The sequence below is a fragment of the Pteropus medius genome, unplaced genomic scaffold (assembly GCF_902729225.1).
Source record: "Pteropus medius unplaced genomic scaffold, Ma_sr-lr_union100, whole genome shotgun sequence".
In the NCBI taxonomy this organism is placed as follows: domain Eukaryota; kingdom Metazoa; phylum Chordata; class Mammalia; order Chiroptera; family Pteropodidae; genus Pteropus; species Pteropus medius.
The window spans coordinates 6622910-6638297 of NW_024342469.1; the positions used below are offsets into that span (position 1 = coordinate 6622910).

Here is a 15388-nt window from a genome sequence, read left to right on the forward strand (position 1 = left end):
TAAAAAGTCTTTAAATACCGAAATTAAAAAAGCAACATTACAAGGGAAAAAAAAGTAAGAGGTCAAAACCAAAAAAAGGTGCAATACTTAAAAGTCTTTGCTAAGTTATACCTGCCTAAGCAAAACCACATACACGGGAAATACACAACACAGAGAAACAAAAGGAAACGCTTGAAGTACACACTGGTTTAAGAACATTCGTTAAGTAAACGTTTCTGTCAGTGATGGCCTGGTGCTGTAACACGCCACGGCCTGGCACAGGTAACGCTCAGCAAGAAAGGCGCAGAGAGGGAGGAGCTGCGGATGCTTCAGGAGGCTGCTCGCAACTTACTTTTTTGTTTTCATCAAAAGAAAAAGAGAACCAATAGAAATATTGAATTCAGCATTACCTGACTTTGATGAACTAACTTCTCATACCTGATTACACAACAAAGGGGGAACACAGTTTCTCTGCTTTTGAGACATCCATCACGTTATTAAAAACTATCTCATCATCTGTTCCCGAAGTAACGCAAAGGCCCGCATAAAACCTAACAGATATTAGATGTGCCTACTGGCCACTTATTTTTGAAAAAAAAACAGAAATAAATAAACACACAGTTGCTCCAAGAGGTACCTCCCGCTCTCCTAATTTTTTGGACTTGGCAGTGCTCCACTCTACTGCTAGGTTAAAGAAAAGCTAGAGAAAACTCACACTCAGGCTAACTTGCAGATGTAAAGGAACTCCCTGCTTTCACCATTAAAAAGCACTCTGTTCACCTTCACGCAGCCCAATGGAGCTGCTCTAGTAGCGGTGGCTCCCCGCGCTCGTGTGTTCTTTAGTTAAAAAAAATAATAAAAATAAAAAGCAGATGGCCGGCCAGCCAGCCTGCAGACTGTCAGCAATGCAGCTTCTGAGAGGTCAGGGTCAGGGGTCAGGAAGGAGGAGGCAGGGGAGGACACAGGCATACGTACACACAGAGACAGAGAGAAGGATGCACGCGAATGCACATGAACACACGTGCACACACATACCAGAACGAGCATGCCTGGGCAGTTACATGTGCCAGAACACACTGGTATTTATCAACCAGCCAATCACAAATTTTTTCCTTTTTTTTTTTTTTAGGTTTTTGTGTTTTTGTTTTTTAAAGTGAGGTTCAGCCAAGTCTTCCCTCCCCACCCTAACAATTCTTTTGAATTCCCCTCCCTCCCAAACATGGTAGACCTAAGGACGGAAACACACCCAGTGCAAACAAAGTTAAAAAGCTATTTTTTTCAGTATATATGTTTCTTAGCAACAACTTCCATATAACATGAAAAAAGTGAAAAACTAGAAACTAATTTTTTTAATTTTTTTGTGTTTAAATTTAAATGGTATGTGTACTTGCTTCACATTGTCTTTCTAGGTTGGCGTTCATGATTCAAGTATTTCAAGAGTGATATGTTCTCTTTTTGGATTCATATTCCAAACGAAAAAACTGAAGTTATAAGGGAGGCAACTATGTGCTCAGACAGTCTGTCAATGACCCACCTTTTTTTCTCTCTCCGTTTTCTTTTTTCCTTTTAAAAATGTATTTATTGCAAGTTGAAAAAAAAAACGAAAAGGTCAAGTTAGTGCTGCTGCTGTTCCAAAAAAGGTCACGAGGTCAGAGTTGAAAGTTCTAAGTTCAGATTGAATCCGACCCTCCTCCCAGAAGGTCACCAGGTAGTAAAGGAGCAGGGCTGCCCATCCTATGGGGATCTTCCACAGTTGGGACTCCCCACAAGCTAGAAGAATAGTTTGGGGGCCCCCACAACGAAGCGCCAGCAAGATCGGCCCCGCTGCTGCCGCCAGCACTGCTGCTCCATTGCCCGAGCCCCGTGGACCCACCGAAAAGATTCAGAGCAGGTCCGACGGGGTCTGACTGGGTCTGGCTGGTCTCCAGCGACTGCCAACCTGCTGCAGGTGCACTCGGGGTTGCTGCAGGTGTAGGGGGCTGAGCTTGTGCCAGAAAACGGCTAACTTCATCATCGGTGGCAAACTCAGCCAGGATGGTAGTGTTTCCCAACACACACCTGGAAGAAAGGGGAGGGAAGAGCTATGGATTCGAGGAAAATTCTAAAGCACACGCGGGGACTGAGTAATCCTAGCTGGAAGTGTGGTCCGCTGACTAGCAGCTTCCACATCCCCTGGATGCTTTTCAGAATGCAGAATCACAGGATCGGAACCTGAATTTCAGCCAGGACACTGCGTGATTGAGAGGTTCTGATTTAAAGCGATAAAGTAAACCTCGAGCTATCCAAAGACTACCAGAGGATGCTACAGATCGACATCCCTTGGTAAGTGGAATTTATATGTTGAGAAAAATGTCACCTCTTCTTTTCCCCCATGGGAGGTAAAAGAACATGTGCCAAGCATCGAAGTGGCCCAGCTTCAGACACCTGGAAGTGCTGGGCCAGGCTAGCTGCCTGAGCCCCACCATCGCTCGCTTGTTCTGTATGTAGCATTCTGTTGTGGTGTTTGCAATCACAAGAAGTCAGCTCTTTCCTGTCTACCAGTTTAGGAGTGGCAGGGAGGGGGATGGTCAAAGTCTGATCCATTCTCACCTACTTCGGAAAAAAACCCTGCTACCCACCGAGACTACAGTATTTCCTCATCACCCACAAAGAAGCCAAAGCAAGCAGTTAGATACTACTATGAAAAGTGACAGCATTTACAGTTTCACATTTTCATAAATATTGGCTTTGTTTTATGATACTTAAAATTTACTGACTACTCCACAAATTCTTTACTTGAGGAATTCTGAATACGGGGCTATGATATACACAGTACACTCCATGCTTAGGTAAGTAAAAAAAGATCAGCCACCTTAGTACCCAATAATTACTTATGCAGTGATGCTGTTTTTGTGTATGTTCTCGTGCATCTTTTTGTCTAATTAAGCAGGTGCTTGAGTACTCACGTGTGCATCTTCACGCGTGTTTGTCTCAGTGAGCATAGGATGGGTACTCACATGTGCAGTGCAGTTTGGGCCTTGGCCGCCTCCTGTTTGGTGCTGTATCGGATCAGGGCAGTGCCCTGGGTTAGGTTCAGATGGAATGTCAGCAGTGGGCCATGCTGCATGCAGATGGTTCTCAAGGTTGACCCATCAATCTAAGGAGTAACAACATTCGTGAGATAAAAACTGGAGGTGGGGTGTGAAAGGAAGTCAAGTGACCTTTCTCATATAAGAATGAGAAGGGCTTTTGGGTCTATGGCCATGCCACCCTGAATGTGCCTGATCTTGTCTGATCTCGGAAGCTAAGCAGGGTCGGGCCTGGTTAGTACTTAGATGAGAGACCACCTAGGAATACCAGGTGCTGTAGGCATTTAAGAAAAAAAAGAGAAGGGCTTTTGGTTTGTAAATAATAGTATAAGCACTAAATTAATCTGGAAGAATGAATGAAGAATTCAAAGCAGGGAAAGAGTACACTGAATACAGAGGTCTTAAAGGGAAACTTTAATATATTTAAAGCACTGGGTTGAGATCTAACATGCCCGCTATGCAAATAAAAACGTTTGCATAAATGCAGCTCAAAACAAAAGCGTGTGATTGAACCTGTGGTCCATATTCATTAAGAGGTAAACAAGTGAACGTGCACTGATTTGTAGAGGTTTAAAAAGCAGAAATAAAATGGCACCCAAATTAAGAGTTTAAGAAAACATGCAAAGTTCTCAGCATGACTGATTTAGAATGCTGACTGCTGACCCAGCTCACAGACTATTCTGATGTCCTCTTACTCCTACTTTGGCCATCTCAAGGTGAGACCAATTCTACCTACTTCTCTATCCTCTGCTGCCCGCAGCTAACGGGACCTCTGGTTGTAGTTGCTCACCTTAGACTCTCACCACTAAGCTGTCCGGTGATTAGGGATAACTGCCCTCACCCCTAACTCAGATGAACAAATCTATTTACACACTCTGATAAATTTATTTGTATCAAGATCTTAACTAGGTTTATTTAAGCTGCCAAGGTCAACATTTCACTTCATTTCTCTGGAAGGGAAAGACATTACTGTTGGAAGAGCCTTAAAAAGTTGCACTACTGGCGGCAGCAGTGGAAACATTCTGTGGTTTTACCATGGAAACCCTGTGGGATGAAAACTGGCAGTTTCATCGTAGTTCTTTATAGAAAATGATTGGAGAAACAGCTCTCAGCATTGTTTCATAGGTAACAACTGACTATAGAAGCATGTAAGTGTATGTCACTAGTGACTTTTCAGGATAGATGTCCTCTAAATCAATTTTAGGTGATAAAAAGTAAATTTATCCAGGTATCAAATATTTGACCTTTTAACCTTCTTTTAAGCTACAATTGCGATTAGTTTGCTATTAGGTAGTTTTGATTTTTAAAATTAATCAATTCTAATACAAACACAGCCAATCCTTATAGTCATTACATATATATCTATATATACATATATATACACACAGATATACTGTTTTTCATATTATAAAACATAAGTCAACAGCTGGTTAGCTTGCCTAGGCCCCTTTCAAGTGTACCCCTTCTCACATCCTAACCATATTATACCCACCACACTGTGCGACTACTCAGAAATAACAAGGCAGGATATAGTTTTGAGGATGGTTATATAAAATCCTCATATATTAGCTAAATAAATAACCTGAGGCTTTTAGCTGAGTTATTAGACACAGAGATTAAGAACTGATCCAGACTCTTCCTCACATTAACTATGTTTAGGAAACTGCCTTTCTCAAAACGTACCTGGAAAAACGAGCCATGGATATGCTCCCCACAAATGGGTTCATTGGGCAAATAAATTTAGGAGAAGCTGTATTTCCCCAGAGAATCATAATAGATGTTAGGATATTAGAGGATCTAAGAAGTCTCATAGTGAAGAAACCTGCTTAATTTTGTTTAATCAAGTATATATTCCAAACATATTAGGCCAGAGTCCTATTACTATCCCATGGGAAGCATTCTGGCAAGTGCTAGCTTAATAAAGTATACACGAATCTACTTATGAATGAAATGCTAGACAATTCATTCTGTGTGTCAAAGGCAGGGAGGTATAATCGACCTCTTTAACAAGGTGTTGTAAAAGTTGTGTTGTCAAGTCCAAATGAAGGTCATGGGCTCAGTTTCAGTGGGCTCATTCAACCTCATCTGAGTGTTCAACATAATAACTGCTGCTGATACGTCCGTTGTCAAGCAAATAAGGTGGAAAGGAGGGTGGCGTGGTGCAAATAAAGTCCCACCACTGTGGAAACCACCCAGGGGGCATGTGGTGATGACTATGAACTAGCAATGCCATCCACACAGAAGAGGGGAACAGACGGAAAACTAAAAGTGCCCAGGGAGCATCTAAGCTATGAGATCCACACGTTCCTCCTATTGCAGAAATGAATGGTCAATTATTTATTAAGTAGGAAAACAGTTAATACTGAGCCTCAAGTCTTATTGAATAACTAACACAAAAACAGGTCACTTTTTTTGTGTGCAGTTAAAATACTTAAACATTAGTTTCTGACGTAGTTCTAGACTCTGACAGGCAGATCTACACAGCAAATTATCTCCACTAAATAGAATTCACCAGACAGTACCTCCCCACTCCCACTATTTTATAAACTACACGTGTTAACATCACCATGTTGGCAGGTGTGATCCCCCATTCAGCAGCAGGCTTTAAGCCTTGTATGTGGAGACCCACCTCTGCAGGCTGGACCTCTCTGTAGTGACCAGGAAATAAATGAGTTTTCATATCTGCCCACCTCCCACATCTCTGAGTTTCTCTCCCTTAACACAATTAAGTCCTATCTAGAAATATCACCAGAAAGCATGAATACCTGTGGAGTGAGATTGTGAAGAACCAGCCAGTAACTAGGACGAACTGAACCACCATCACTCCAGGTAGAAGCTGTAAGCGAAAAATATTAGAAAGAATATTCAAAAAATTAAGAAAGCCATGAGCAAGAAGCATTTTCACATAACCACATAACCATGCTTCTTCTCTCCTTTCACATAACCATGCTTCTTCTCTCCTTTCATAAATCATCATCTCTTTTGTACCTCACTCTGACTTTTATCTTGTCACTGAATAGCCAGTTCTCTTAAGACTTTGATCCCTGTGCTTTATTTGCAAGACAGCATTTTCCGCCTGGTGTACTCACTCATTCAGCCATTTGTCATTTTTACTCCATCAGTACCTGGGAGTTCTTGGGTACCCTTATCTTATACTGACTATAATTCTATTCAAGGGGTACTTTTTCCTATACCAGCCAACCATGACTTCTTCTCTTGTGAAGACTTCATCATGTCTTCACCATTTGTGTTAACATAAGACCTTGTGTTTGAACAATGATGCTCCTTTCGGCAGATCCTTCTCACCTGAGGCAAGCCGTGAGTCCTGTGTCCCCCACCCCCTGACTGATCGCGGTGCTGTGCTGCTCCAGGGAGATGATGGTTTGGGGTTGGTCAGACCAGGAGGTGGGCGGGGCAGCGGTGTAGTGTTCCTTGAGGAAATATGGTTTTTCCACATCTTGTTGGAGAGATGAGTGGGGTTGTGTCCTATGGGATCTGGGGACCATGTTGATTTGTAATCAGGGAACTTTACTATAAGAAAAAAAAAATTAAGGAAGGAATAAAATAGGCCACGTCTGTCAACAAATACACATGAATTTTGTGTATATACACATGCACACATATTCTAAAAATAGTAAATGCACATTTTAAGAGCAGCAGTACAAAATATTGTTCTTTGAGCTTATTAAATATAAAATTTTCAATGATTATTACTCTGAATTGACAAATGGACTAAAGATTTAATGAGATAACTAATTCTCTAATACTTTCTTAGCTATACACAACCTGAAAGGAAAGATAAATTCAAGGTGAGAAACCTAGCAGAACTAAAGTATCCTATAAATACTTATTGACTTAATGGAAAGTACATTAGGAAATTACACTTTTCTTGATCCAGAACATTAGATACCAACATTCAAACAGATTTTTAAACTACAAACAGATTTTTATACTTAAAGCTTACTATGCTTTAAGGTACTAATTCAGTGCTGTGGGTAAAATAAACAGTTATTCTCAAGAACTTCAAGTTCAGATGGGAAGACAAAACAGATGAACAACAAACAAAATTGGTAATCCCAGGCAACATCACATATGTTCAGACTCAGAGAAGAAAGACAATGCTGGGCTGTCACAAAGGCTTTGCAAAGACAGGTCTTGAAGGATTTACATAAATGGATGGGCTCAGAGACACAGGAATATATAAGACAAGGTTCAATTTAAATTCTCTTCGTACCAAACATGTTTTCCCCCAATTCTGGCTGAACAACATTTCACAGGGGCAGAAAGGTAAAGGAAGCCATAAAGGTAGGCTGGGGACTGATTAATATACTATCAGGAGTTTTTGCACTAGATTCCGCATGTAGTATTTAAACTAAGTGTCTAAAACTTAGGTGACAGCAAGTGGAATGGAACGGAAGACATGGATATGACAAAGCGACAACTGCAGACTAAACCACCTGGAGACATCATCATTGCCTAGACCCAGGGAGCGAGGCGGAAATGAAGGAGTGAGACAATATTGAGATTTTGTGGCTAAGTGATGCATGGGAGTACAATTAAGAAAAATACAGAGTTCAGTTAAAAAGGAAAGATAATTTTAGGGGGTGGGAAAATATTTGTTTAGTTTTAGACACTTCTGTGGTGATTCTTGGGTCATCTCTCGGGTGAACATCCAACTGTAGACAAAAGATAAAACAGTTCAACCTGAGATATGGGCAGTTATAGGAATAAAAGAGTGAGGTGTAAGTGAGTTTTTACATGTAAAGGAAGAAGTCCTTTAAAAGTATAATGTAGGGTAGTGGTTAGAAAAATGGAATACTGAGTTGGCTCCTTCACACACTCACTCAGACCTGAGGCAAATTCTATCAGATCTTAGAATCCCAGTTTCTTCATCTACAAAATGGAGATAACACCAGGATCTCCCTGTAGACTTTAGTGAAGGTGAGATAAGAATTCATGCCGAAGGCGTAGCATGCTGCCTGGTTTGCAGGAGCATTCAAGAAATGACAAGTTATTACTGCATTGTTGATATGACACAGAGGTAGAAAGAAAAAGAAGACAATTTGTAAGGCTATTAACCTGCAATGTATTAGTAGGTACCTAAGCATTTATTTATTTGCTTTTGACCGGACAAAGAACAGAAACCTTAATGACTTTAATGGCTTAAGGTCCAACTTTTGCACAACCAAGGTCCCAATTACTAATGATTTGTCTACCAATCTGTAAGGCACTGTATTCAGTGACTTCAAAAGCTTTATTATATCCATTAAGTTTTCCATTCCCTATTGTCTTCCAACCACCCTCTCTCCCCGCAAAAAACCACCCCACACATACATAAAGAAATAAACAAATATTATTGGTAGAATGAATCATTAGGTCCTCTTTTTTTCCCTTGGCCATCTGACCTTTGCCTATAAGTAGAAGGATCTGTAGAAAAAAGCAAACTATAACTGGATGCCTTAGGGATAACGACCTGGATTTAACTGGTTCTTCTCAGAGCCCTTGACTCTCTTAGCACATTGGCTAAAAGAATAGCTCTGTGTCATCAGGATATGACTTCTGCCCTCACAACGCTGACAACTCTCTGCTATTATGTCACCATCTGCCTTGTCCTCAAGCTGCGTTTGTCCCATCCTGCCTCTCTGAGACTGGCAGCTCCTCGAGGACATGGTCAACTACACTAAAATATGCTATTCAACTTCTGTAAAAGTATTCCTTAAGAAACAAATGCTAATTTCCTTTGTAAAAGGGCCCCTGACGGGAAAAGGCTGACTGAAGGGCAACAAACAGGTCACACTCATACCTGAAGTGCTATGAACGTTGGTAAAGGAGTTGTCAGAGGCACTGTAGGGCCAGGCACCAGGTGAAGGCAGCGAGGTGTTGAGGGAAGAATTAGACCCTTTGGGTGACAAATGAATAACCAGATGAGAATATTGCAGATAAATGTCAGTATAACAAGGGAAAGCTTTAAGTATTTTCTTTAACCTTCAATAGAAGGGAGAACAAAATATATCTAAAAAGCAATATATTCTTATGTTTTTGGGTTGAATTATTAGATGCTGGCAAGCACAAATGAAGCCACAGATTTGACAAATTTGAAAATGCTGGGTGTTAAATCAACACAAAAGATGTTTTACTCATTTACCTGTGGTGTTATCCCGCAGAAGTTGGTGGTCAGTATCTACAATGGGAGATGTGGCTGTACCCCCCAGCACACTTCCTGGGGTGACATAGGGATCAGATTCAGGGTCAATGTTTTGGATACCTTTCCATGGCACTCCTGGTTGGAATTCTGAGAGAAGAACAAATATTAAAGGTAAGAAGTTGTTCAAAAGACAGTAAAATAAAGTTTTTCTTGATTAAAGAAACAGATCTGTAAAAAGTCTAAATACTCAATCTATTTTACCTAAGATCTTCATCATAAAAATTTTAAAAAGTCAGCCTGAATGTTTACTCTGCTAGCAGCACCTTTGTGCAATCACAACATGTCAACTTTGTCTTTCTTTGTCTGTGAACTTGATGCCATAGCTCATCAGGGCCTGGCCTCAGAACCTGCTCTTCCTGCTTCCAAGGAAATTCAGGCCTGAGGGCAGGGAGGCAGGATTAAGTAGTCTGGTCCTTGTGAGAACTGTCCAGGCAGCTAGGACAAGAACTGGAAGCAAATCTAGGTTGAGATCAGCGACTTCTCCCACTTATCTCACCAGAGATTGGCTCATATGCACAAACGAAATCACAATACAAATGACCACTACTACATGGAAGGTCCAGGGACAACCAGCAAGAATAATTTGGCTTGCTGTGAGGAAACTTGGAATATGTATATATTTACAATTTTTCATTGGTTAATTTAAATTGTATTTAAAGCTATGTGATAGTATTAATAAACTTTTATTTTCCTAATCATGATGAAGGAAAAAAGCAATATGTATTATATATGAACAATAGGCATTATATGAGCCTACTTTAATTGAACGAAGCTCTACATATTCATATCACAAACATAACCTGTATAGAGAGATTTAGAAGAACATATATCAAATTGTTTTTCTTTTTGCTTTACAAAATTTAAGTTTTTTTCTACAATGAAAACAGATTACTTGTATCGAAATAAAGAGAGAAAAGGAAAAAGTAAAGTCTCCTTGCACTAACAATTGCTAAGCTGGAACCAAACTGAGAACAAATACTTGCTTAATGAATAAACAAATCAAGTCAATGGACCTTTCAGAAGAACTTGTACTACAAGGCATCCTATGCACGGATGAATGCCAAGGGCCGGCTCCAACGTTACTTTCTTTTACCCCCAGATTCTACCTCTCTGACCTCCTTTGTCTTATCTATGCTTGTGCAGTATCTACCATACAGCAACTTACCTGGGAGGTGAGCAGTGTCCACACCTTATCTTCCTGACTGAACTCTACAGAGAGCTTATCTAATGAAAGTTTTCTATCTTCCCAAGCACAGCACACGCCTTGCTTTTAACAAGACAATAATTACTGAGTAGAATAATGAAAGTGAGTGTGTGGCAAAATATCAATCTCTTTCAGAACCTGAAATGAACAATTAAAAAACAAATGATATTCCAGAAAAACCACTGTCTGGACATTACCTGGAGGCCAACTGGCATTGCTGGATTTACTTCCGATTTTATTTGTTGGTGGAGATTTGGCAGGTAACCAGCTATCACCAGCAGGACCCGTATGGCCACCCAGTGTGTCACCCGGGATGATATCGAACTGGTTGTATGGTGACCCTCCACGGGTCTTACCAGGGGCCACTATAGCGCCTGAGAAGAGAGAGAGGAAATTAAGAAATTAATTCACACTTGGAAAGGACTCCTGTGAACAGAACTTGTCTATCTTTTATTCAGAGAAACTCAAATAAATATAGTATTCTGAAGCTTATGCAGTAAAAAGAGCACTAGAATGAGAGGTCATACCCAAGACCCACCATAATTAATAAGCAGGATGACCACAAACAATTCATTTTACCTTTCTGAGCCTTTCAGTTTCTCACTTATACACACAGCACTGTTCTCATTCTTCAACATTCCTTTCAGTTTTCAAATTCCATGGTCTTAGGAAGTTAACGAAACTTTCATAAACCACAAATCATACACCATCCCCACAGTTTCTATGCTAATGACTCAAGAGTGAGAAATAGGAAAAATACTAAACAATTTGCAGCACATAAGAGGGTTTTTAACTACATTTGTTCTGACACCACCCACCCAAGTTCTGCAGTGCTGATCAGGCCTAGTTTCGCTGGAAGAAGCAGTATAAACAGAGGGAAGTCCGCTGGAGAGAAAAGCATCTGCAATTGCTTTAAATTCCAAAGCAATGAGATGGAATTCCTGCCTAGGGTCTTTGCCAGCACAAGACCAGCAGTGAACTCTGCAGCTCTGAGAGCCATGGCCCCACACACGAAGAACAGCAAAGCCTTTGTAACTGCTTTCCTGAGAGCATGTCAGCGGTTTGTCAGTGCCCCTTTCATGAATTTTATAGGCCGGAAAAAAATTTTAGAGTTTAAAATTCCCTTAAACTAACGAAAACGAGCTTTACTTTAAATAAAATTTTTGGCCTCTGTGAGACACCACTCTACTTATTTCTTAAAAGAATTTTTCATGTTGTATCGTGTCACTTGATCTATTCTTAGAGCCATCTGTTTACGAACAGATAAAATTGTTTTCAAGGTAGTATATTAAAATATGTATAAATATTGATTAAAATAATGTTTGGTTTGGCCTAGAAGGAGTATCATCAAAACTACCTCCACGCTCCGCTAAGAAGTCATTGATTTTCTGGAGCCTCTGACAAAAATTTGACGTAAGGGCACATTACAGGGAAGTACGAGAAAATGAAAAGCCCAATTCTCTTGGGGATTGCTAAGGAAATGGGGGAAACATTACCTGTAAACTCTGAAAAGGCAAGTGGCTATCTTACCTATGAGACAGCCTCTCCTGTGGCATTTTGTGTTTATTATCGTGCACCTCTCACTTCTTTGGGGAAGGAAGCAGTGCGCACAGATGCTGGGCTTGGAATATTCAGTCCAGACACAGATTTTATAGTTTCTATAAGTCATTCTTGATTTTGTGCCACAAAATCAAATGATGACACTTTGGCATAGCAGGCAGAGATCCAAGTGGCCGCGTCAGCAGCCTCTGGATAAGTACATTTAACAGTGGTTTAGGGGAGTGCCAGTCAAGATGGTGGAGTAGGAATACTGTATATGATACTAATATTGCATTTTAATAGAAAATTTTCAAAAAATTAAAGAAAACAAGTTGAGTAGCTTATAAGGGAGCCCTGGAAGGCTGCGGCAAGAGCAGTTCAATAGCTATTTATACTTGGTTCTCACAGATGCAGTTGAGTCCAAGTGAATTACTGTCAAATGAAACGAACACTGAAACAAAGGCTGAAAAAAAAGGCTCTAAGACCTTTTATCTGTCTCACAGGGGAATGAAGAAGCTCTGACAGAGAATTATGAAGATGACAGACGCCCCACATTTACAACCAAAGCCCGGAATGCCCTCAATTGCTATCCTGCAAACCCCGTAATTTATAAAGAACAGGAAAGCTTTGTGGAAAGTTAAAATCTCATGTATTGATCTATTAGTCATCTTTGGAGATTGAAGGGCTCAAATAACCAACATGATAGATATTTGCTGTGATCTCTTACACCTCAAAAAATCTAATTCTGTTCTCTCAAGCCAATTCATACGGGTTTTACCCTAATGGGTGCTCAAGTTCACTGCTACTACCTCGATGCCATATGATTGCCGGTGAGAAATTTTGTTCCCTTTAATAGAACTAGTATTTTAAGTTTCTTATAATTTGAAATATATCAATCCCAATCTTCTTTTCATAGGCGATCATAAGATTTGGGAGGGAAAATCAAGAGACTTGCTAAGAAAAAGCTAAAGATCTGTGCTTTAAAATAAATTTATAGACACTTCATCAAGGCCTGCTGAACGTCAGACAGAACAGCGCCAACTCATAATGCTTTGCTTGCTCTTACCATTTTTGTGCATATTGGCTTCCTGTGTGGCTACAGAGGGCAGTCCCTCCATCATGGAGGTCCACTGTTTAAAGCGAGACTCTGTTCCAGCCTCCTTCCCACCAACCATGCCATAGTCCATGCTGCCAGAGCCGAAGCCTAAAACAGAGAACCACGTTTTATGTCTTTCTATAAATTTCCAGTATCAGTAACCAAGAATTCTAAGGCAGGACCTATGAATAGCTTCATTTGTAACTTAAAGACCAATTTACAAGAAGTTTCTTCACTCAGAAATGGATATTTTGATTCAAAATGCTGATCTTGGCTCTTGTTTGCTAAAAATGTGATGACTCGGTTAAGGTATGAAAACGTGTATGACTGCCAGGTAATTAAGACTGTCTCAAAGCAGTTGTGCATTCACTTATTCATCTAGCTCACTTTTGTGCCAGGCACAATGTTGGGGCCAGTGATTCTCCAATTGAGATAGAGGCATCCACATATCAAACCAACATGGTATGAGAGCAGCTATGAAGCTGTGGTAAGGGTATCGGGGGAGGAAAGACGCTACAGAGAAAGGACATCTGATCTCGGGGCCTAGGGCAGGTATGTGAATAAGTCAAGGAAACCAAGTACAAAGCTCTAACTCATGACAATAAGTCACATTTAGAGAATGACGACAGTTCAATGTGACTCCACTGCTTGGCCAACTATGGATGAAGTGAGGTAGAGTGGCAGGAGATGGCAGGAGATGGGGAAGAGATGAAGAGTCATGTCACATTGGGTCTTTATATATCAGGTGAAGGAGTTTGGACTTTTTCTCTAAGACAGGAGATAAAGAAAATTTTAAGCAAGCGAGAGAAATAACTAGGTTTGTATTTAAGAAAGAGAACTGGCAACGTGAGAATGGGGTAGATGGAGGTCAGGATAGAATCTGAGAGATCAATTTGAAAGAAGTTTTTATGCAATGATGAAAACCCCAAAGCCTGAATCGGCAAATTGGTAAGAGGTTCAGAGTTTACTTTGCCATGAGCCCCCAGGGAAGCCTCAGGTGCCAGGCTTTCAGCAAGAGTTTTAGTGGACCATGTTTTCCTACTGCACAGGGCTAGAAAGATGAAAGCCAATGTGAAAGGCTTGCTGATGGAGTCTCACAAGGTCCATTGTCCATTCTGGACCAGAAGGTACTTAATGCTTTTTGAAACTGACTCTCATAAAAGTAAAATAAAGGCCTAAAATAAATAAAATAGGGGAGGGGAAGAACAATGAATAACCATAGAAAGACCAGAAGGAGCCATAGTAAGTACAGCAGCAGCACACAAGTATAGGCACTCCCAGGGAGGTGAGCGGGGTCCCCACCACGTCAAGGCTCAGGTGACCTGGAAGAACCAGAAACCAATCTACGCTGACTCTAGACTGTGCAGCAACAACCAGGCCGGACTCCATGCTGTACCCATTTAACCTCCTACCATCTGGCGGTGTTACTGACACGTAAGTTCCATTTATCCAAATCCCACTGAGGGCCCAGGTCATGTTTTTCTCCCCTGTGCTTCTCCCGGTTGTCAGGGATAGTTTTATAAGTTCATAATAAATCAAGTTCAAATCATTTTAACACTTGCTTGGCCCACGTTTAAAATGTCACTATTAATATAAGGAACACCACTCCTTTACCCTGTTTGTAACTGACTTCACAAGTCCGAATGATTGCTTGGAGGGTGGGGGTGGGAAGCAGAAATCCTTGGTATGAGCTGGAAATATTTCAAATTAAATAATTTTTTTCAAGGTTTTGGATATTTTCTTCTATTGTCCTATGTAGCTGAAATGAAATGAGACTGGAGGACAGGGAAGCTGAAAGGAACGAGGGCTTTGTCCGACATAAGCTTTAATGGCCTAAATGTGTTACTCCTTGGGCAAATTACACTTCTACCTTTGACAGAGAAAATCAGCTCAAGGTGCTTGGACTGCAGGCCATCTGAAAGCTGGTTCCAGTAACTGAGAAAGAGCTTTTGAAAATAACCCTGGATTCTGGTGAAGTTAAAGAGAAGAATGTAGGGATGAGTAAGACTATAAGGAACCATTTCTTACACATTAATTTTCTTTAAAGTTGCTCTAAAATTTCTTTAAAATTCATGGTGAATTAAAGATATTTAATTTTAGCTGCTCAGAGTTCTTTTGTGATATGGGAAGTGTTGAAAATGAGTAAGAGTTATAAATCTTAGGGGAGGAGAGTTTGAGCAGGTCCATTTGAACCTTAGGCATAGTGGGCATCTTTCTGATTAGAAACTAGGGGATAAAAGGCCACCAAGATATGGTAGCACTATAACTAAATAACAGGTTTGGTGAGGAAAAAAAAT

At 40.5% G+C, this 15388-nt stretch overlaps 1 protein-coding gene and 1 pseudogene across 6 annotated transcripts in view; one reads left to right on the forward strand and one right to left on the reverse strand.

Annotated features, from left to right (window-relative positions):
* Positions 1–1235: 1235 nt before the first annotated feature.
* The window catches only part of TNRC6B (trinucleotide repeat containing adaptor 6B), a 204143-nt gene continuing 189990 nt past the window's right edge, over positions 1236–15388 (reverse strand). For 4 of the 6 annotated variants that reach the window (XM_039863400.1, XM_039863396.1, XM_039863397.1 and 1 more), the window contains 8 exons: positions 13062–13199; positions 10654–10830; positions 9193–9339; positions 8851–8946; positions 6354–6578; positions 5813–5883; positions 2976–3115; positions 1650–2037 (listed from right to left, as the gene is read on the reverse strand). In XM_039863400.1, coding sequence (XP_039719334.1) covers positions 1650–2037; positions 2976–3115; positions 5813–5883; positions 6354–6578; positions 8851–8946; positions 9193–9339; positions 10654–10830; positions 13062–13199 — 1382 coding nt within the window. Of the gene's footprint in view, positions 2038–2975; positions 3116–5812; positions 5884–6353; positions 6579–8850; positions 8947–9192; positions 9340–10653; positions 10831–13061; positions 13200–15388 lie in introns of all 6 variants that reach the window. The other 2 variants (XM_039863401.1, XM_039863399.1) reach the window with 2 other exon arrangements.
* Positions 3212–3330, forward strand: LOC120603058 (uncharacterized; annotated as a pseudogene).